This window comes from Sphaeramia orbicularis, chromosome 22, assembly GCF_902148855.1.
Source record: "Sphaeramia orbicularis chromosome 22, fSphaOr1.1, whole genome shotgun sequence".
NCBI lineage: Eukaryota > Metazoa > Chordata > Actinopteri > Kurtiformes > Apogonidae > Sphaeramia > Sphaeramia orbicularis.
This window is the reverse complement of record NC_043978.1, coordinates 20,470,139-20,493,141: the sequence shown is the minus strand read 5'-3', so window position 1 is coordinate 20,493,141 and position 23,003 is coordinate 20,470,139. Positions and strand designations below refer to the sequence as shown.

At 37.4% G+C, this 23,003-nt stretch overlaps 2 protein-coding genes across 2 annotated transcripts; both read right to left on the bottom strand.

Moving 5' to 3' along the window:
- Positions 1-29: 29 nt before the first annotated feature.
- tpp1 (tripeptidyl peptidase I) lies at positions 30-10,872 on the bottom strand. Its single transcript, XM_030126795.1, has 13 exons — positions 10,799-10,872; positions 10,360-10,434; positions 8,558-8,697; positions 8,212-8,362; positions 7,262-7,383; positions 6,998-7,170; positions 5,382-5,580; positions 5,012-5,200; positions 4,561-4,633; positions 3,535-3,655; positions 3,280-3,441; positions 2,651-2,776; positions 30-1,562 (listed from the first exon to the last, which is right to left on the bottom strand). The coding sequence occupies exons 1-13, from the start codon at positions 10,807-10,809 to the stop codon at positions 1,422-1,424; spliced, it is 1,683 nt and encodes a 560-aa protein (XP_029982655.1). The 5' UTR covers positions 10,810-10,872; the 3' UTR covers positions 30-1,421.
- A 1,813-nt stretch (positions 10,873-12,685) lies between these two features.
- mis18bp1 (MIS18 binding protein 1) lies at positions 12,686-22,673 on the bottom strand. The gene is made up of 16 exons (XM_030126779.1): positions 21,590-22,673; positions 21,360-21,500; positions 20,880-21,181; positions 20,351-20,424; positions 20,144-20,265; positions 19,889-19,973; positions 19,602-19,708; positions 18,738-18,898; positions 18,566-18,635; positions 15,731-16,478; positions 15,459-15,634; positions 14,015-14,154; positions 13,770-13,912; positions 13,536-13,617; positions 13,382-13,436; positions 12,686-13,241 (listed from the first exon to the last, which is right to left on the bottom strand). The coding sequence occupies exons 1-16, from the start codon at positions 22,383-22,385 to the stop codon at positions 13,144-13,146; spliced, it is 3,300 nt and encodes a 1,099-aa protein (XP_029982639.1). The 5' UTR covers positions 22,386-22,673; the 3' UTR covers positions 12,686-13,143.
- Positions 22,674-23,003: the final 330 nt, after the last annotated feature.

Below are 23,003 nucleotides of genomic sequence, written 5' to 3'. Positions count from 1 at the left end.
TTCCTCTTTGGTAAAAAAGAACAAGGAAGTGTAACAAATGTGATCTTTTATTCTTCATGTGACTGCAAATACACAAGTTATACTGGATCTTGACATCTTATATAATGGTGTCTAGTTAAAAACATCACAATGCAAACTCCTGAAAATGTGATGACAAAACATGATACATTAGACAGGAGGAAATAAATTTGCATTGGAAATTCTTTTTCTGCCATCTAGTTGAGACATTTTACATCACAAACGTGACTCAGTTTTGCAATCAGGTCTGTATTAGTAACAGTGCAGAACCTTATTTCCAGCAGCATCCATCAGTATCTTGAAAATACTTTTTTTTTTCTTGAGCCTCACACTTAACACTTTCAAGCATCCAGTTTTGCTTTCACACACACATTTCAAGGTAACACCCACAGCAAGCAATTTAAAAGCAAAATACATTTTATCAAATGTTCACAAAAAACACATTCACGTGAAACAGACATGATTTACGATTTAACAAGTGCAACTATGCCGGTGGGTGTTTTTGCCGTTTAACCCACATTACAGTGCATTTGGCTGCTTCAGATACAATAACAGCAAACAAATATAAAAAATTAGGTTTTTGTTTTTTGTTAAAAAAAAAAGGTCCACTTAGTCTTAAACCTCACCTTGAATGTTCCTGTTTTATTTCAAATGTCAGTGTATGAGTCGTATCTTGACAATTGCATGCAAGTGTTTGTCACTGAAGGTAATTAACTTACTTGTATCTAAATAATCCCTGCAGAATCGTATGGCAAACATAACATACTATGTGTATGTCCATTTCAGATGAGTACAAACCAAAATTCGGTCCTTGAACATGCAAAGTTTACTCATTGATTTAAAAAAAAAAATCTAATATATAGATTTTGGTGATATCACAGAATGCTATCTTATAAAAATACTCAAATAGGCCTCTATCTTATTTTTATGTATACTTATTGTTATGCATAGTGACTAGTTTATCCTCTTCTCCTATTGCTGTGTAATTAGCAGCAAGAATCTTAAGTGTAAGATTACTGTTAACACCGATTTGCCTGCAAATTTGTGTCTTAGAGATGCACAGAAAAATCTGGGTCAGTAAAAACGCAGTGAACAGCAGAAACAGGCAACTGCAGTGTAGCATTAGAAGTCTAAAACCAAAATAAACTCTGACGTAAAAGTATGCAAGACAACAGTTTTAAGCCTTTTTGAAGAAGTAAGTCACATGTATCCTTGAGATGGACAGATTAACTTGTTCCCGCATAGTTAGTGGGCATGTGAATAAAATAAAGATGCATAAATTTAGGATTTCATTTTCCTGCCTTTGGCATTAGGTACCCCCTCTGGAGTTTTGACATGACTGTAGTACCTGGTCTCAGAGCTGGAACTGTCCTGATTGTTACATGATTTAAAATGGCCAGTATTCAGTTGTCCAGCAGAGCGCTGAGCAGTGCAGGGTAGTCTGGTGTCCCCCAACCTGTAACAGGGTCCCATGAAGGAGCAGCACAGAAACCTTTGCCCTGGACCTGTTCATCCAGACAGGCCAGGTGACAGCCTTCAGTCACCTGGAAGGAGGAACACACAGCATTTAGGAAGTGTGACAGCGGTTGGAAAAACCCTGTCTACAGACGACTGTCTACTTATAACACTCTTACAACACATTAAAGGGGCTACATACATAGTATTTATGCTTTCAAATATTTAAAAAAAAGTCAAGTACAAGTATCACTACAGTGTTGAGCTCTGAAAAGCTTTTAAATTCTGCCAAAGATTTAAATGTATTAGACAGTTATGACATGAACTGTATTTGTTTACATTCAGCCATTATTTATCTTAGTCTGTAGTCTTTAGTGGCGCATCACTCTACTGATCTTCCATAGTGAGGAAAACTAACACCATGGGGCCTTTGACCAAACTGACACAAACGGACCAGCTGGGACAAAAGCCACAAAGAAATAACTTTTAGAGTCAAAGAAAGTGACAAAGTGATCAAAGCTAGAAGCACTGTTGTTTTCAACACTGGACACAGCTCTAAATGAAAAGAATGGAGTTTGATGCTGTAATGGCAGCATTTCTTCCACACTGGTGAGTTTGACTCTGAGGCTTATGAAGGTATGAAGTTATTATGTGATGTTATCTTTAAACTGCTGTTTGTTGATCCACAGTTCAAACTTAACTGACAGTTCTGACCTTGTTTGGACAAATATAACCGATCTTTAGTGCAGCTATTGACAACACAAAGCGTAAACAGGTAGTTTGTGGTTTTACTGTGGCTGTTTTCTGTCTAAAAACAGAGCTAAACTAATAGAGTTGTAAGTTAAACCATCAGCTGATGCAGCACATGAAGATTATGTGTTACACATTGTTACTTAGACCGACTGTTAGAATAACCAGCTATGAGTTTCAGTTTGAAGGAGAAAACTTGATACCACAATACAGATATGTGGAAACAATGAGATTTATACTTCATATAGTGATTAATACAGTGAATACATATTGTATTAATTGATGGCTCTGGTGGTTGTGTTTACATGACTTCCCTCTGCTGTTCAAGGTTTGGAATATCAATACTACATAGAACATTTTAAATTACTCTATATAAGTTATTTATGTGGCTTATGAAGGCTAAAAAGGTAAAAGTGGTCTTCCTTACATCAAATAGGGCCTGTCCCTTGAGCTTGTATAGGCGAGGATTGAGGAAGCCCAGGGGGGAAAGACCCTTCAGCAGCCGCTGGTCGTTGATGAGAGACAACATCCCTCCCACCACTGGGGTGGACGCCTGGGCGGGGAGACCAATAGAAAAAGGGTTTAACAAAATAAAATGAAATGACAATTCAAGCTAAATGCTCCACAGACACCAATATAAATAGTGTTTTTGACAGTATTGAAATTACTTGATTAGTCTTATATCGGCCATTTAGTTAATTGTGAAGAGTTTTTGGAAGGATGATTTAACTAAATGGGGAGATTCACAAATGTGGGACTGAACACATAACAGCCATGGCTGTAATGTGTTCAGTCCCATATTTATCAGACCAGAGCGTGCTATGTTTAAATTGAGTCCTTCAGGGAGAACTGATAACTTAAACACAGGTCACATGCATTAATAAGGGTCAATGCTAATTAGCTACAGGTTAGTGGTCACATTCTCATCAGTGCTAAAACTATAATTGGAATCTGTCCCCTTGATGTGTTTGTGCTGTGATAGTACACATTTGATCTGTCAAAGTGTTGGTGATTCTCTATTTAGTACAAACTATAATAAAATTTAATTTTTTTTACCGAGGTCCCAGACACCCAGGGGGTAGGTACTCTGTTGATGACCACCCAGTAGTTATCTGACAGCGCAGCCATGTCTGGATACGCCCTTCCACTGGCGTTGTAGTATGACTGAGGAGGGAGGGATGCAGCTACAGTCTTCATGTACCCGTTCACTGCACTGATCTACAACAAAACAAACAGCATGAATTATAAAGAGAGCCAGTAAAACTAAATTTGATTGTATGAAAAAACATCCAGGATTGCTGGCACTGTTACCTGATAATCAGGCATCGTGAAAACATTGCTGAAGCCTCCTCCGCTGATATAATCTGTAACTTCATACGTAACTTTAAATGGGTTCTTGAATGAGGTTCCTCCTACTGTTGTCACATACGGGCTGAAGAGGAAGCACAAAACAAAGCATCAGTGTCTGCTGCTTTTACTCAAACATTTTAAAGAGAAGAATACTGACATCAAATAATGAGACTGATTCTGAATTTCGAATGTAATTGCACATAACAGAAAAGCTGATAAACTTCAGTACGTGTATGTGCGCGCATACGTGATACCAACACAACACTTGGAAAAATATGCAGCTTTATAAGAAGGTTCATCTGCTAGCCACTGCCCGCTTTACTTTAAAAGTGTTATTTCGCTGGCTTCGCAGAATGTGTTAAAAATTGGCACAAATGTTCACTTGGACTCAATATTAAACACTGCAGTGTAGCCCGCATGTTTCTCATTTTCTCCATGTGATTGATATCATGTTGTGCAGATTCTCTAATTGTCCTTTTTTACTTCTTATAATTGTTTTGTGCGAGGTAATATTTTCTTGGACATGAAAAAAAATGCATGCTACTACAGTGTTGTTGAATCATGCATCCATTAGTTTATCACTAATTGTACGGCAGGTTGGTAGTAACTGAACAGTGTGAAAGGATTTTACAAGAGTGATTGCATCTGATTACTGTTTGGTTTATACATTTCACAACTACAAAAGCACTCAGAGAGCACAGACCTCCGCCAAGGCAGATCAGTCCCCCTCCAATCATCATCAAAATGTAATCATTTGTTCCTTGTGCCAGTATCAACATTTCCTGAAATTTTCATCCAAATCTGTCCATAACTTTTTGAGTTATCTTGCACACGGACAGACAAACAAACGTCGGCAAAAACATAACCTCCCTGGCAGAGGTAATAAAAAGACCATTTTCTCTCAGTAGATTTATCCATCAACGGTGTAACATGTGATATCTTTTCAGGTTCATTCCATTGTTACAGTGGTATCACTTCATGTTTTACCTTGACGCAGGGAAACTTGGCCTGAAGGTGTTTTGTTTTGACCCCGTGTGTTTGCAGCCAGCACCACTGTCACCTAAACATGACAAAAGATTAGAGCAACAAAACAACTATGCAACATGTTTGCAAAGAACAAGACCAAAGAGATTAAATCAGGTTAATGATTGCTGACATCATCTGCAATATTGGATAAAGAGAGAAGACAAAAGGTAACATGTAAACGTGTTTTTCCAGAACTGCTTGGTCATTGTAGGTGTTTCTTTAAAACAATAGTGCTGTATTCATGTTTCAGTTTCATGTTTCAGACAATGATCTTGTGATGACAAGGGAGTGAAGTTGAAATGCTGCCAAACAGACAAAGGCTCCATCTGGCTGCAATACTAACTGTGTTTTATTAATTCCTCAAATCTTTAAAACTGACCTTGTTGTAATTAGTTCAAATACTAATACTGACCTGAAGCAAAGAGCAGGGAGATGCCCCTGACCCCGGCCTTCATGAACTCTGTGTTTATACGCATCATGTAGGCGACAGACAGGCTGTCTTCATCATCACCGTAGCTGATGGTATGAACCCAAGGCAGGTCAGACATGTTGCTAAGGAGAACCATCCACTGGAGGAAAGGCTCTTGCGACTCATGACGCCCTGGAAAAAAAATACTTTAATTAAGATCAACATTCTACTGTCAAAATATTGCCATTTCATCTCTACTTTCTTTCATCAACTGGATTAAATCAAGTTAATATTTCAAGTGTGTTGTTCAAAAACTTGTATATTGAAATGGTGAAGAAAATGCAGCACATAGACTTGATCTATTTTGACGTACCTGGATTGGTGAAGAACCAAGTCGAGACGTTTGCCCCTGTGCTCATGATGTACTCTATATCCAGACTGGCCTCAATGCCAGCTTTTCCGCCTCCCTGCTTGCCTACGACTCGGTCAACTGCAGACCGATGCTTGAAGCCACCGCCATACAGGCTCATGAACTCAGCCAGGTCTGCTGGGTGATAGTACTGCTCCAAAAACTACAAGACATGGAAGCTTTTCTGATGAGCATCATACTGTATAAAGTACTTGGATCCTAGTAAACATTAAAAGCAAACTAATATAAAAAATACTCCGCTATACAGAAAATAAAATTGAGCATTCAAATCCTACATAAGTAAAAGTATGTAAATATTATCAGTAAAACGTGCTTGAAGTATGCAAAGTAAAGGCAGCCATTCAGTAAAATGGTCTTTCTCAGTGTTTTATTGATACACATGATCTTTTAGTATTGATGTTTAAAGGGGTTATATGTAGTATTTCTATTCCAAATTCTCAATAGCAGGGGTAAGTCTCATACCAGAACACATTTAAGACTACAAAAACCACCAACAAATCAATGCTATGTATCCAGACAGTATCACTCCCTGAATAATAAAGTATAAAGATGATCAAGTTTTCTCCTTCAAATATAAATTCATAGCTGGTTATTTCGTTAGACAGTCACAATAACACTATTTCTTATAATGTTCACATGGTGCGTCAGCTAATAGTTTACACTATAGCCCTGTTAGCTTAGTTCTGTTTTTAGATAGAAAACAGTCTCAGTAAAACCACAAATCACCTGTTTTCTGTACAGTCTGTGTTGTCAATATCTGCACTAAATATCTGTTTGGAATCGTCCAAACAAGGACTGTTACAGAACTGTTACAGTTTAGTCAGTACTGCGGATCAACAAACAGCAACTTAGCAAAGATAATACAAAGATAATAACATTCCATAATAACTTAATACCTTCATAAGCCTTGTAATCAAACTCACCTATGTAGAAGAAACGCTGCCATTTCAGGATCAAACTCAATTCATTCTTTTCATTTAGAGCTGTGACCAGTGGTGAAAACAACAATCTTGCTTCTAACATTTTTCACTTTGTCACTTTCTTAGACTGTAAAAGTTGTTTCTTATTGGTTCTCATCCCATCTGATCACTTTCTGATGCTTTGGTAAAAGGTCCCACAGTGTTAGTTTTCCTCACCAAGGGAGACCAGCAGAGTGACTCATCACTCCCTTTTGTGGTCACATAATTCCCCCTGTCTATCAATTAGGACATGCTCTGTAATCTAATACATTGGCATCTTTGGCAGAACTTCATAAATCTTTATTCTAAACACTAACAATAGTTTTAATGTTTGAAAGTAGAATTACTGTCTATATCCCCTTTAAACTCAACCCAAGAAGGAATATTTCATCTTTCAGTTTAACATCATATGCATTCAACAGCAACACATTTCGAGACGTGATTTTCACCAGTCAGGAAGACTATTGAAAGGTGTAATCCAAGTAACTAAAGGTGTCAGACAAATGTAGTGAAGTAAAAGTGTTAAGTTGCAAATTCTCAAATAAGTACAGTAATTGAATAAAAGTTCTGCTTTGCACCATTGTTAACCAAGGGTCCTACCTGAGCTACAGCCTGGCTGTTGTTCTGCGCTGTTCCCACATCTGTTGTTGACAGGTTATAGCGAGACCTTAGGATGGTGGGAGTCACTCCCAGGTGCACCCCAGTCTTAAGGCGTTCAGATGAGGCTTTACTCAGGTCCTTTCCTTTGGGAGGTAAACGATGAAGTCCTCCAACTATGGATGCAAAGAAATTATTCATCAGCAGGTGTAATCATACAGACCATAACTGAAATCTACAAAGATTATAGGTTTACATTTTGCTCACCAAAGTCAAGGTGCTGGTGAACATCATCATGAACAGAGTAAGGGCCCGAGGACCTCAGCACAGATTGACCATCTCTGATGTAACGGTGGAATCTACTGCCAGGAAGCAGTGTCTCTGCAACCCTTCATGCACAAACCACACAAGACAAAACACAGCCTGAAGGTCTGCAAATATTCTACAAAGTTATGGACTTCACAATAAGCAACACCAGGTCTTGACAAGTTTGAACTTTTGCACAAAACTGATTCTAATGCTATGACCATAACTGATTCATGTCTCACTTTGGTATGCTTACACACAAATCTACATCCTTCAAAGTAATATTTTTCAACATATTCTCATTTCTTGACCCGTTTGGATCAATTTTTCCCAAAGTTAATATTTAAAAGCAGTACAAATATCCTGAATCCTCTTTTTTACACTGAAATTGATTAATTTTCCTGAAATCTTCATGGCTGTCAAGTTTTCATGGCTTGCATGATATTGTATGATGACAAAGTCTCACTGTAATGGTTGATGTATAATCCGAGACACACTGTCCCTGCTCTGAAGCCTTCATTAAGCATTAGTGAACCATTTATTGAAATCAGATCAACTATTTATACATTCTAAATACATCTGTGGTACAGAAACTAGTTGTCACAATGACATTCTTGTTCCATACTGTAAAGGTATGGAAAAAATGTAAGGGTTAAACAAGTGGTTCACTTTCTGAACAATCTCGGCATAGGTTCAGAGATTTCAGAAGTCTCCATTTAACTTAGTTTGATTTCAACCAGTAACCACAGAAAGAGGAACCACATCACAAGATAAGAACATGGCCATTTCATGTTGTACACTGTGGGAACTAAGCATTAAAAAGTGCTGTTTAATGCACGATCTGTGTCAAGAACAAGTGAAAATAAATGTTGAGCAAGCAGAACACATTTGTCTTCAAAATATTTGCTTACTTTGCAGTCATGGTGCACTGTAAAAAGTCCTGAGTGTGAACAGTTTGGCAGTTTGTAATCCCATGACTCTGCAGCCAGTGATGCACCACCTTCTGGGTCAGTTGGGATGGACGCACAAGGCTGGCGACTTCATCCAGACTAAGGTGTTTCCCTGTGGAGGACAAAGTCACCTCTGACAACTCGTAATCATTTAGCATAAAGACGTAATGAGAGCATGGTTATAACTATAGAAAGAGGTTAAACTAAGACAAAGTCAACAGTTGTTAGAGTCCATTTAACAAAACACAAATATAACTAAAGGTGGGGGCAAGCTGTTTGAGCTGGTAGTTATCAGACACAGTCCTACCATATCGTGATGAGTCAGGGTCTGAGACCAGCCTGAGCGTTTCCTCCAGCATGTGAATGTTTTGCTGCTTCAGTGCAAAGGTCAGCTCCAGCTCCTCTGTAGGACTGACCCGACCTACATCAATCCAGTCCTTTGGCAATCTGAAGAAAGACAACAAGGGTTTTTAAATCTCACAGTCTGCTCAGGTGCTCTGGATAAATATTGACAAGGTTCCTACACATTTCAAACAAAATTCCAACATCGCCTGAGGGCTGATAATACAAATTCCATGACTGTTTACAACCTTTATGTAAATTTAAAGAAGGTGACTTTAGTTAATAATTGTATGGAAATTACAAAGGAACTTTTAAATTCGATAATTTTGTGTTATCTTTATATTCATGTCTAATACTGTGAAGACAAACTTCAAGGATGTGAACTCATCAAGTGTGGAAAAGGTGATAAACATGTTAATATTGTATCAGCTTGAAAATGTGGCTTTGTGGTCTATTTCTGCATCAGGATATAAACACACATACATACAATAATTGTTTTTACTGCTCTAATAGTACAATAATAAAATGCAGTGAAAGGTTTGATTCTGAATTGATGTGACTAAAATTTCATGACATATCTGTAGCCTAGGCTGTATATTTGTTCTTATTTTGAACCTCAGCCTTACTTGTAGCATGTGGTAGGTGACCTATTTTAGTTCAAAAATTTTGGCAATTTTTACTCAGTTTGATGTAGAGCTGCAACAATTAAACCATTACCTGCTGACTATTAAAATGACTCAATCAGTAATTGCCTTCAGCGATTTAAAAAAAAAACAACAACTGCTAATAGACTACTATCAGTATCAGCAGATAATATGTCTTAAAATAATAATGTTAGGCCTATATTGAACATTTTATCATCATTTTTCTGTCTTCATTCAAAAATAATGAGATGATGAACTGAAAGAAGAAAAAAAAAAGTTACAAAATAAAGATGCCTTTGTGGAAGGGGGATAAATGACAAAAACTACAAAGAAACAGAAAGTAAGATTGGTATTGGTATCAGCTCTCAACCAAAATGTCATTTTAAACATAAGTAATATCCATAGTTATGGACCAAACAAGACATTTATTGTTTTATAAAAAAAAAAAAAAACTATAAATCTATAGAGAAAACAACAAGGACATTAACCAACGCACTGAAGTTAATTAATGATACTTGCAGCTGTAATTTCAAAACTTTTTCAGGCTTTTTGTGTCTGTGAGAATCCTGTTGAAAATATTGTGACTGACAAACTTGTTGAATACCATCTGTAAATGTGCACCATATTTACCTAGTTACTTACAATGTTTTTAAATGACACTACACGGCAGAAAACTCTCTGATGGTGGATTATACAGGTCCTACAGACTTCACAAATCAGTGGTTTAATAACCATTTAACAAGTAAACACACCATGGGCCGATCATAATCTCAGTCAACCAAACACACTCGATATACATGCTTTTATTAAATGTCAAATGTCATGACCGAATGGCACACTTCCTGGAATGGCAGCAAACTTGAACAGCTCATGTTCCTTCCTTCCTTCCTTTTTATTTTAAGATCTGATCAAAATGTGAATACCCCCCTGGGGATCAGTAAAGTTCATCTGTATCTGTAGCTACACTTTTCTTCAGATCATAGAGAACACAGCTCTGGACAGTGATTGGGTGTGTGCCATGTCATTTAATTCCCCCTGTACCTGATCATAAGATACTAAAACGTGGAATGTCCGGTTCTGAAAAGCTAAAAAGACATTAAGGAAATGGATTTTAGAGGCTTACAAAACATCTTGGTCGTATTCTAGGTATCCACTCCAAACCGACGAGCTGCATAACAAGGAGAAGAGGAAGGTCGTTCTGTTGGAAGAGTAAAATATCACAGATTAAATCAGATATGTAGTCGGTAGGTGAGTGTGTACAGTTTATGCTTGTCTCAGGGTCACGACAAAGACAAAAATGACCTGACAGATACACATATACGAGCCGTTTGTCTGTACTATTCTCACATGAAAGGCTCCATATTAGCTTAGTACGCAGCTGTAAAGTGCCGAGTTCACCTTTGTTTTGCTTCTGTTAGCAGTCAGCTATCTATGTAGGTGAACACAACAGACAACAGAAAACACGCAGCAGGTCAAATAGAAGCCGTGTTGACAAGGTCGACAATGTTTCACTGTGTAAAAATACCCAACAAACTACATAAAGTAAGTTAAAAGGCACTCACAGTGTGTTCATGGCTCCAATGTAAGTCAGCTCTTGTAGAACACTAGGACGAGGCGGGCGCTTATAGACGCAGAGATCACATGACACACACGGCAGTCACGTGACCGACTGACAGGGAGTTTTGTTTTGTCTCCTCCTCAAACACTGAACTTATGCACACCAGCGTCCTAATATTATTGTTTTTAAAGCACTTTTTCCAGTTATTTAGATAATTTGAAGAACATTATAAACGCAAGTAAAATAAAAAAGACCGTTAAGTATATAATCTTATTTAATTTATATAATCTCTATTTTTATACCTGGAGCTTTTATTTTGATTTATTCATTATTATTTACTTTTTTATTTTTACTTACATTTGTATCTATATATTGGAAATGTAAAACATTTTGTGAAATGTGACTATTTTTTTTAATCCTACATTTTAAAAAAATATTATTATGTATATATACTGTTCAATTGTTCATTGTTCAATTAAAAAAAAAGAACTTATATGCATTGATTTTATGTACTATCACATTTGTATGCTGGTATGAAAAAATACAAGTGGGTTGATGTATGAAATACTGAAAAATAATGTAATACAGAAAATGCACACTGAGATAATTATTAAAAATAATATCTGATGTTCTGCACAGAGTACATAGCATTTAGCTAGTTTGCAACTCCCACCCACATACACAACATACCATGAGTTTTTTTCCCTTCTCATTTATGCCAAAATAATGCAATCTGGTATAGTAAAAATGATCAGTTCCAAATAGCCCACATTGTCACCCAGATATAATAAAATGCATGTATTATGCTTTAAAGGAAGTGAGATCAAAAACTGTAGTTTGAATGGCATATATATATATATATATATATATATATATATATATATATATATATATATATATATATATATATATATATATATATATATATATATATATATATATATATACACACACACACACAGGGTGGGGAAGCAAAATTTACAATATTTTGAGGCAGGGATTGAAAGACAGTGTATGACCAATTAGTTTATTGAAAGTCATGACAATTTATTTGCCACAAGAAAATTTACATAATAGAAAATGTTTTTATTCTATGTGTCCTTCTTTCTCAATAACTGCCTTCACACGCTTCCTGAAACTTGTGCAAGTGTTCCTCAAATATTCGGGTGACAACTTCTCCCATTCTTCTTTAATAGTATCTTCCAGACTTTCTCGTAATAGTTTTGCTCATAGTCATTCTCTTCTTTCCATTATAAACAGTCTTTATGGACACTCCAACTATTTTTGAAATCTCCTTTGGTGTGACGAGTGCATTCAGCAAATCACACACTCTTTGACGTTTGCTTTCCTGATTACTCATATGGGCAAAAGTTTCTGAAAAGGTATGGATAATAGTGTTAGGTATGATTATGACATCAATATATGTTTGGTTTCAAAACAATTGACGTAGTGCCTGCTGAGAAAAAACAACTAAATGTTCATTGTAAATTTTGCTTCCCCACCCTGTATATAAATATATATATATATATTTTTTAAGCTAAACAGTAGGAGTGTAACTTTTTCTTGTACAGTGCATTTTAGACACATTGTAGGAACAGAGCTAGAAATTACAACATAAATCAAAATAGCACAATCTTGCCAAAATTCATGCGTTATGTACAAACAGCCAGTTACTTAAAAAAAAAATTGAAAGCATGTAAAATGCAAACAGTCTCTGGTGTTAAATAAAACTATTTGCCTAAATGTTGGGGTTTGAAATGGAAGCATGCATAAGACCTGTGTAGGTTCCTCACTCATTACATTGTTTTTTGAAAAATGGATCATTTCAGCACGATTTTATTGATTTGTCATTCTTCAACTATATAATCAGAACTAATCCCACAGCAATGGCTTGTTTGAGGTAAAACAGATTTATTGACCAATTACAAATTAGAATTCAGCAATGCACATAAAGAGATAATTACAACTACGTGCGACTAGGCCTTCAAACAAAATATTTACAGGGCAATCTGGCAGACATCTACAAAAATGTGTTTTAGACAAAATATTTGAAGCTAATAATTTCAAAATAATACATCAAATGTTTTTTTTCCCCACAAGAAGTGCAGGTTGTACTTGAAACGATTAAATCAAGTACTACACCCAACTATAAGTCAGATCCTGAGTTTTTATATTAACAAACACTCCATCAATGTACATGTGAAAGGCAGTAAAATTATTATGCTTTATTGTTCCCATCTGATGAGTTAAACAATGAAAAATAACACATCTGTCCTTAATTCTGTTTGCTTTAATTCACATGAACAGTTAATAAACTTTCCCATCATCTGATGTTTTAATTCTGACAATTCAGTCATCATTTGAGAAGTAAAAGTCCTCTTCTTCTCCACTTTCAGACAGTGCGTCTTCTTTGTCTGGGAACATTTCCCAAACAACAAAACTGTTTTCTAGAGAAAGGAAGAGAAAATGGAGATTTCTCATAACAGAAAAACACAGCAATCACCGCTTTAAATGCGATGTATTTTAATGTATAGAGCTTCATTAATGTGGAGTAAGTTTATGGCCCCACATTTCTCCAGAAACTTACCTGTGTTACCACATCTTTTCATTGTTCGTTTAACTGATGGTGTGGGTGTGAGGCTCTGGAAGAAACAATACAGGACAAAGTTTTACAAAACAAAATAAATCTACTGCAACTTTTTAAATCAAAAGAATCTTGAAAAAAAAACAACTCTTTGTACCTTTGCTGCAGGAGCGTGGACATTAAAATATTTTTTTTTCATCCTCTTCTGGAGTTGATAGACATACTTGTCATCAAGAGTCCTAGAAATGAACAATTATGGAAAGTCAGCTTTAATACAGTGAACAACAAGATCAAGGAAAAAAGTATTAAACATCAACATTTATACATTTAACGTGATAAGAAATTTTGCAGTATCTGAGGAGGATGAGCAAGAATTCAAGTCTTCATTCACCTGCTTGGAGAACCCATCATTCCAGGGGAGATATGTAGACACTGGGGGGTCTTTGCTTCAGGGATACCCGTGGACATGGGGGTCCAGGGCTCCAAGTCTGACATTGCAAAGTCATGGTCTTCACTCGGACACATGGATGGCATCTGTGCATATATAAAAAAAAAAAAAGAAAAAGAGGAAAAAGATAAGCCCACAAATTTTACAGACTAGACAAGACAGTCAATGGGTAAAAAACACAAACCCACCTCGAACCGTTTTCCCTGCATGTGTGCGCTACTGAAAGCATCATCAACGTTTTCTTTGGGCATGGATTCCAGAAAGTTACGCACTTGTTGCTTTCTTTTTAAGGTTCCCACTCGAGCAGATATAATAGGATGCTGTGCAGCTGCAAAATAAATTCAGAATTTGTTAAATTCAATTATAAAGCAATATCAGAATAAATGGAGTATGCAGCAAATAAGGGAGTAAAAATACAATATAATCAAGTTACATTAACGACATAATACCAATTAATAACCATCATTTCTCAGGTCCTCATTAGAGCCAGTGTTTCCTGTCCTGGCTTTTTAATTCATGGGAAAATAAATCACTCAAAGATAGAGGGTGCCAATAATGCATTAGTTTTTCATAATGCCACCTACTACAGGGCAGACTAAAAAGAAGAGGACATACCTCTATAGATATACAGGTCCATTCTAAGGTAATGAAACAATTATTTTGTTTTGATCAAAATTCTAAATATTATGTCATTTCTGCATTTGGAGCTTCCTAAATTCTAAATCTTATGCCCTGGACCTTTAAAGCCAAGTATATGTGCTGTGACAGTGGGCTATCTTAGGTAAAAGATGAAGAATAAATGGAAAAAAGTCATCTTGCATCACCTTATTAGAGATTCTAAAAATTCAAAGGGTTGTTGTCCCAGTCTTAAGACCAAAGACAGCCTAGATTAAATTTCTGTGATTTTTACCCCATACATATAAATATCACTTTTGGAACAACGCAATCATTACAGAGTTCCGACAAGTTAAATTTAAGACTAAGACTTTTTTAAGACCACTTACAACAGAATTTAATGCCCATTTCACAGCCATACTGGCAAAAATTCATGACTCCTAGAACTTAGGAAAAGGCATTTATTTACCCCAATGCCTTGACTCCCCCCGTTCTGAGTCATTTCTCACTGGGGGCTGCAAAATTAGCGATAATTGGTTCCTAATTTCAATATAAATTGCTGGGTTGGAACGGATGGAACTGAGTAGATTAACGTTACTTTCTGTACAGCTTTGACATTTAACAGACATTTAAACACACAACAGCCAACAAGTTTATGGCAACAGAACTTAAGACCTACCATACCAATTTTTTAAGACTTTTTTTTAAAGTATTAAATGCAGATTTGTAAATTCAAGACTTTTAAGACTTTTTAAGACCCCATCGGAGCCCTGTCATTAGCTTAGCTTCCTTGTTTACAAATCCAGCAGCAGAAATAAAGGACATGCACTATAGACATTTAATTCTTGTATAAATTATCTGATTGTCTAAGATGCACTATTTTAACTCTTATAACACAATCTGCATACATGTCATCACACGTCACTCAGTGTGACTGGCAAACATACAAAACTGTTGAAAACTCAGTCTACACATGAAGCTGCAAAATTGACATCCTATACAAAAACTTTCCTCTACCTGGATCTTTTGGTGGCTCTGCTTTTTTCCTTTTCGTCTTGTCTTTTTTAGTAGGAGTCTTCAAGCTTCCCATGGATGTTTGCTGATTATGGCATTCTTCTGCAGAACGTGTTCCTACCATCTGTGCCACCCTAGCCCAGTAACCGCCAATGTGCTTAGGATAGTAGGAAACAGCCCTAGGAAACAAAATGCATGCATAGTTAAAGTAAACAGAACTGAAACCCAAGATGATATTTAAAGTTACTAATCCTACAAAAAGCAATATTACTTACTCTTTCAACTTCATAAGCTCATCCTCAGTCCACTTGTCCTCATCTTCCTCTTGTAGAATATTTGTGTTGCCTTTGCTTCCTCGTTGCGTTTTGGTGGATTGTGTGAACTTGGGCAAATGTTGCGGGGGTGCTGATGTTTTGGTGTGTTTGCTCCGTTTATTGTCGGCCTCTCTTGGCACAGTATGATTCTTTGTAACCCTTTTTTGAGACTTTTTCCTTTGTTCCTTCCCGCTGTTACCGGAGGATTCTGACTGACTCGAAGACACGTAGCTCGGCTGAGACTTCTTAAGAACGTTTGCACCTTTCTTTCTGTATAGTACCTTTCCTCTCTTTTTTCCCTTAGAGGATGAATCATAATCCGCTGACAGATTTGGCGATGTGCTCTCACTACCTGTGGGTGATTCTGTCAACACAGCCCATCTCCTGCTTTTCATTGTGGTTCTGTCTGTGTCTGGCGTTTGTTTTTTGGACCTCTGTTTTGAAGACTTCTCAGGTTCACTTTGCTTTTTTGATGCACTGTCCATATAGAATGTTCTTTGACTCTTATGACGGGATCTTGTTATTCTGTCAGACCAATTTTTAGGGTTGTTGTTTTGATGGGTCACTGCCTCCTCAGATGGTTCAGGTGGACTGGAAGGCTTCTCCTCTAGATTACCCTTGATTTGGTTACATTTGCGGGGTGGGGGTTTCACCTTCCTCAGCACTGCAGACGGCTCAGTGTCACCAGTTGAATCACATGGTTCATTACCTAGAAGACAGCAGCCAGGTTGTCAGCACCCAACTTAGAACATATCTCACAAAACACCATATATATAGCATTAGGGCTGCACGATTCTGGCAAAAATGTGAATCACGACTCTTTTGCATAGAATTGAGATCAAGATTCTCTGGCAGGATTTTTTTCACAAAATGTTTATTGCACTGCTGTCAAGGAAAATGGGTTCTTTTACCTCTGATTCATGTCTTTCATATCACTCTGCAGGTAGTCCGGTCACTTATGCAGTGTTTGCTGTTGAACTGATCTGTTGGTGTGGCTGTGTGTAATGGGGGGCGGGGGTGTTTGCACGTATGCGGTTCAGCGGGGGGTGCACACGCATGCGTGCATTTCGGTCGGTGTGTCAAGGTTATTATCGTTAACGAAAACTAACGGAATGACGAAAACTAGAATTGTAAAAACATTTTCGTTAACTGAAATAAATAAAAACTATAATTAAAAGAAAAAAATGACAAAACTGTATTGTGTGTTTACAAAACTAACTAAAACGTACAAAAATTCTGAATAAAATTCCCTTTGTTCTCGTCTTTGTCAATGTCGGATTGATATAAAATTGATTTATTTCCCTCAAGCACTTTTAGCTGCTGGCACCATATGATATTTAACGGTCCGTCACTTGTCGTTTAGGCGTCTTCTTGTCCCCACTCTACCTGGAAACATGGAGACTAAAGTAAAGTTGGGAGACAGCAGCAGAGTCCTGTCTGGGATTTATTTGAATTCGACGGTGAAGATGAGAAAAGATATAAAGAAACTAAAACTAAACTAAAACTAAGCATTTAGAAAATAATGAAAACTAATAAAAACTAGCAAACCTGCTCTAAAAATGAATTAAAACTAACTGAATTAGAGAAAAAAAGTCAAAACTAAATAAAACTAAACTATAATAAAAAATCCAAAACTATTATAACCTTGGGGTGTGTGTGTGTGTGTGTGTGTGGGGTGGGGGGGGGGGGGGGAGGGACTCGACCACACGCGCGTTGTTCGGCCACGTGCATTCGTTTCAGTCGGTTACCGTTCTACTTACAGTGGGGGTACGGGGCGGTCCGTGCCCCACGTTCATTTACCTTTTCCCTGCACTTAAGGTCCCGGTTGCTAAGCGACGTTAGCTGATCTGTGAAAGTTTGCAGCGCAAAGAAACTTCCCAGCCGGCACAACGGAATATTTTAATATAAAATTTTTGTAGAGCGCGGGACTTTGATTCTTGGTTAAACACCGCCGAAAGTGAACCTTAATTGGGCAGGAGTTCAGGTGGGTGACTCACCACTACCACTAGGGTTTTCAGTCATTTCAGTCTGTTTACAGCAGTCGTTCCTCCACTGTCATTCACTCTTTCCTCAATCAACTGCAGCCGACAGAAGCAGGCTCACGTGCTGTAAAGACGCTTTACCATTGGTTAAGGGAAGAGGGGGCGGCGATTCTGCGTTTGTGGGCATTTGTTTGTAATGCAGTCGCGAAATAAAATGCTTAAGAATCGTCCGTGTTTAGAAATGAGATCGCGATCTTGTAACAATTAATTGTGCAGCCCTATATAGCACAATATGTCGTTTGAGCGTCGTCATCGCAATGTACGCGAGCGTTATAGTCACATCGCAGGTCTTGCAATGTAGGAGGCAAATGAACTCAATGTGTTGTCATCAAATTTCAGCGGTACCTGACACACACTGCACACAGCGATCCACCAATCACAATCATTCTTAATCAGTTTGCCAAAGTAGACCACGCCCCTGCACATGGAGTGAGTCGCTGGTAACAACATTGAAAAATGAGCAACGAACAAGACAAAATCACCAAAAACTAAGACTTGGTGCCAAAAAGAAAAGCAACATCAGTTATCTGGAATTATTTTGGGTACAAGAAGGATGATATTGAAACACGTGTTCTGTGTCGACAGTGTCTTGCACAAGTTGGCACAAGAGGAAACACAACTAATTTGTTTGACCATTTATGTTGGCACCACACAGCTAATATATCCTCCTGAGTAGTTTTTCATATCAAAGGGTTAAAAAAAAAAAAATCGCAATGTCAGTTTTTTCCAATATCATGCAGCCCTACATACGTACTTTCAGTCCAGGGCAGGATCCCTTGGGAGGGTTTCTTGGATGACTTGGTGGTGACTGTTGCAGTGATATGCTGCAAAATAAATAAAAAAAAAAAATCAGTGACACCGGGAACACTGACAGCTTTTATGCAAAAAAAATAAAAATAAAAATCTGGAATGTAATAGGTGCTTACAGGGCTGCAGATGGAGGTATTATAACATTCATGAATTGTAACGTTCATCTGTGCGTCCAAAATGACTCTCCCTCCTTTCCAGTACTCTAGAGGTGGTTTGATCAACCGACCGCTTCGAGATGTTTTTGTGTTAGACACAGCAGAGGAATTACAGGAATCAGCTGGAATAAAGAAAAAAAAGCAATGTTTCACTTAAGCCTTTTTAATGCCATAACAATTGTGTTTAAGAGCAATTCACACCCTGTTACACAGGAAACACACTTTGGTGATGCTTTTTATGTGAATACAGAACAACACTGAGACGTAACATGCTTTTATTTTTCCTCATGTGTCTCTGTGTGCCATTACAAACAAATTTACTGAGTTAAGCAGTTTAACCATTGCTTCATTAGTTATTTTTAACGGGCTGAAACCTAACGCTAAAATTAATGTCTTTCAGACCTGTCAAAATTATTTTAAAGCCTAAAATTCACATTATCAGATTTTGGAGTTTAGGACTTTATAAAGACTCATATAAATGGTGTATATTAAGCTATGTGTAGCACATCCCCACTGCCAGACTCTACAGCACCTTAGTGTAATGACTGCTTTCTTGCTAATTCTGTTCTTTGATTATGTTTTTCTTGAGCTAATGGGAAAAGTGAATTTTCCCCTGGGGGATCAATACATTTCCTCTACACCTGTATTTGTGTAAATGCATATTATTAATTTTACTTATTATTCACTATTGCTATCTTTCAAACTGACATAAACAGTGAAAAAAAACTGGGAGAACAGCGATGGTTTTCCATGAATCTCTCAGGTTGTTCCATATTCAAGGTTGTCTGAATATTTATGTGCAAGATATTTATCTCTAATACTTACGGGTTTTGAGGGGTTTTTGTCTGGATGGTTGCACAGAACGGTTGATGGCGGATGTCTCGGTTTTCTTCTTGGGTCTGCTTTTGCTTTCACCCTTTGTCTTGGTTTTCCTGCTCAGGTTGCCACATGAAAAAAAAAATAGATGTCAGGTCACACAACATCTAACAGTTTGTGCATACACATTCAACTCAGTTGCATCTCATGTTTAAAGAACTCAATATCTCCAGCAACAAACACACAATGCATCCCATTCATTTTAACCCTTCATGGAGTGAAATGAATCCTCTTACTCTTTTGACAGAAACATCTCATAAAGCGTCTTCCAGTCTGGAGGGAAACCTCTGGCAAACTTTTTCAAAAACCATTTTGGAAACTCTGTGAGAGATTTAAGTCAATTAAAAAAATGTCAGTCCACACAATATTTCAATCTGCCTGTAACTGCATGCAGGTTTGCAGTTTTTTTGTGTACTTTGAAATTATTTCTTCAATCATGAAATAGATTCACAAAGAAAACAATCTGCACATTTAATGGTAACTTGGCTTACCAGACTTCATACTCAAGTTCATTTTGCCAACCAAGATGTAAACTCTGCCAGAGACTGTTTTCAGTACAGAACTGGAAACCCGCTCCACAATGAAGTTACTATTCCAAGGTATGTTCTCTTCTCTGTACGGAAAAAAACAGTGTTTATGTGAAAAATACAAAAACATTTCTAAATTTCTTTAATTTTGAGTGGCCTTTTACAGCTTACCCATGAATGCCATCGACAAACAGGCCCCTCTGACCCTTCCTCAGGAACCACTTCTTCAGATAAATGACACTCTCCTATCAGAATGAAATACAAGAATTAGAACAAAATGCAAAAGAAAGATATTGTCAAGTCTTAAACTCAAACAATAGCACTTTAGTTGAGCAGTGGTGTGGTTTTTCATGTTCTTACACAAAGATACACGAAGCTGTTCTCATCTTCTCAACACTTGCAGAGCTGACTACCTACTACAGCTGACTATTACTGTTTTAATTAATTTTTTACTCTCCAATTTGTGATTAATTGCATAATTAAGAGCATAGGTTAACTGAATTACAGCATCTTTCACCTCATCATACCATCTTTGAAAGGACACAAATTCAATCATTCTTATGAAACAACCTTCATCATAACACAGCATATTAATATTAGCTCCTGCCAGCAGTGACATGACATGTTTTATATATATATAAATATATATATATATATGCATCTGTAAAAGCTATGGGTTTTTAAATAAGCTTCTACTTACAGTGGGGAATGTTGCATGCTGAAACCACTTGTTGTGCTTGACCATCTCATCCGGTTTCTTTGGGATGGAAACCCGAGGTGAATTAAGCACAAGCGGATCTTCAACCAAAACGGGCTGTGATGGCACTGCAGACGGAGGTTCACTGTCAGGAGGATGGATGTCTGATTGGTTGTCAGAGGACTCTATTTTGGTCAGACTGGCAGAAGGCATATTTTCACAAGCATCTCCAAAATGCATGTCGTCTGTTCTGTCTGGTTGAGATACTGTAGAGTCTGGCTCATCTCTGGGCTGACACTGATGATCTACGAAAGTTGCAAATTGGAGAAGGACATGCAGGAAAATCAACGTGTCATTTTACATTAACACTGAGGAGAGCTATGCCATGTATTTCCTTTTAAGGATTAATAGAGTAAATCTATATGTGTATGTACAACTTGAATTCAGCTTTTTCTGCATCTCTTTGCTTTACAATCCACTCACCAGCATCATCAAACAGCTTCCTTGTGGTGTTGCTGACTTTGGGAACTTCAGTCTGCCCTCTTTTACTCTCCCTTTCCTTCATATAAGCAAACATCTTTGCTGGAGACATCAGGGGAAATCTGTCTAATCCCACCTTGCTCCCTGTGCAAAACACAAAACCATTGGTCAGTTTAACCTACACAACAAACATAAACATAAAGATCTGGCTCAGAGCAAAGCAGCAGACTCACTTGGCTTGGCGGGTTGGGCTGGAATTGCAAACATTGGCTCACTGGGGATTGGACATGTCTCACTATCATCCGTGAAGGTACTGTCATCAATGAAAGCAGCGGTGGTTTTCCTTTCCTTTGGCTGACATTTACCTTCCTCTGCTCTGTTGCTAACTTCGTTCAACTCCCGTGGTTCCAGTTTTCTCTTCCTTAGCCTCATCTTAACTGCAGAGACCCCGGTGTCCGCAGATAAAGTTCGGCAGTGTGGTGCAGAGTCCGTCTTGAAAACATTCCTTCTGCTGCTGACCTTATTTTCCGGCGACTGCGTCTGTACAGTAAACCCATCCAAATGTCTGATCAGAGGCTGTTCTGGGCGGATCTCATTTGATGGTTGGTAAGACAGAGTTGTTGACTCCAGGAAAGCTCTCTTTGTCGGTGTGCATCCATTTCTTGACGTCAGAGTGTGCCCCGTTTCCGATAAAAAAGGTAATTCTTCAACAGGTCTTGTGTCAAACTCTGAGTACAAAAATCCGAGACCTTTTTGAGGACTCCGTATTGGGGAAAGAGTTAGAGCCTTAACTTCACCGTGAATGTTTCCCTCCCTCTGATTCTCCTTAAACTCATCGGAGATCCTTCTCCTCCGGGGCGTGTGAAAGTTAGATCCATGTTTTTCTCGAACGTTACATTGTGCATCCTTTCCTCCGACTGTACTCTCGTACGTTTCTCGCTGCACTTTGGATTTCAGCTTCGCGAATACTTTAGCGGGAGATTCAACATGTTTTTTTGACTGATGAATTAAATGATAATACGACGCCATGGTTCTCGCCAAAAATGGAACTATTTGCTGTTGTCCATTTTAGTTGAATGCTAGCTCACTAACTGCTCCCCCGCAAATTTCAAATTCACGCTACTACCGCCTTTATGTGATGTAACTTCCGGGAAACTACGTCACTTCCTCTTCCAGCCCCCTTTTACTGCCGTCATTTTTAATAGAATTGAAAATCTATTTTGAGTCTCAAAAATGTTTATCAGCGCTTCAGTTTTACTGCAATTACCTCAAGTAAATTGGTCTGCCACTTCATATTGTAATATTATTTTTCTTTCTTTTTCTAACCGTACTTTTACTTATAGTTAGATCTTTATTTTTATTCTCTTTATTCTCTTTATTTATTTATTTATTTATTTATTTATTTAATATTTTGTTTATATATGTTTAATTTATTATTATGGCTTGAAATGCCTGATGTTTCCTTCCTATATTCTTTTTTTTTTTTTTTTTGTATGTTCTATTGTTGAATAATAAATACATTCTTGAATGGAAAACAATGATTGTTTCCCACCATCTTGGTAGTGGACCAAGCAGCACTTTTGAATGTGTAAATATTTTCTGTGGTATCACTTTGAGACCCAGCAATGCATTTTTGTCCTCTGTAGG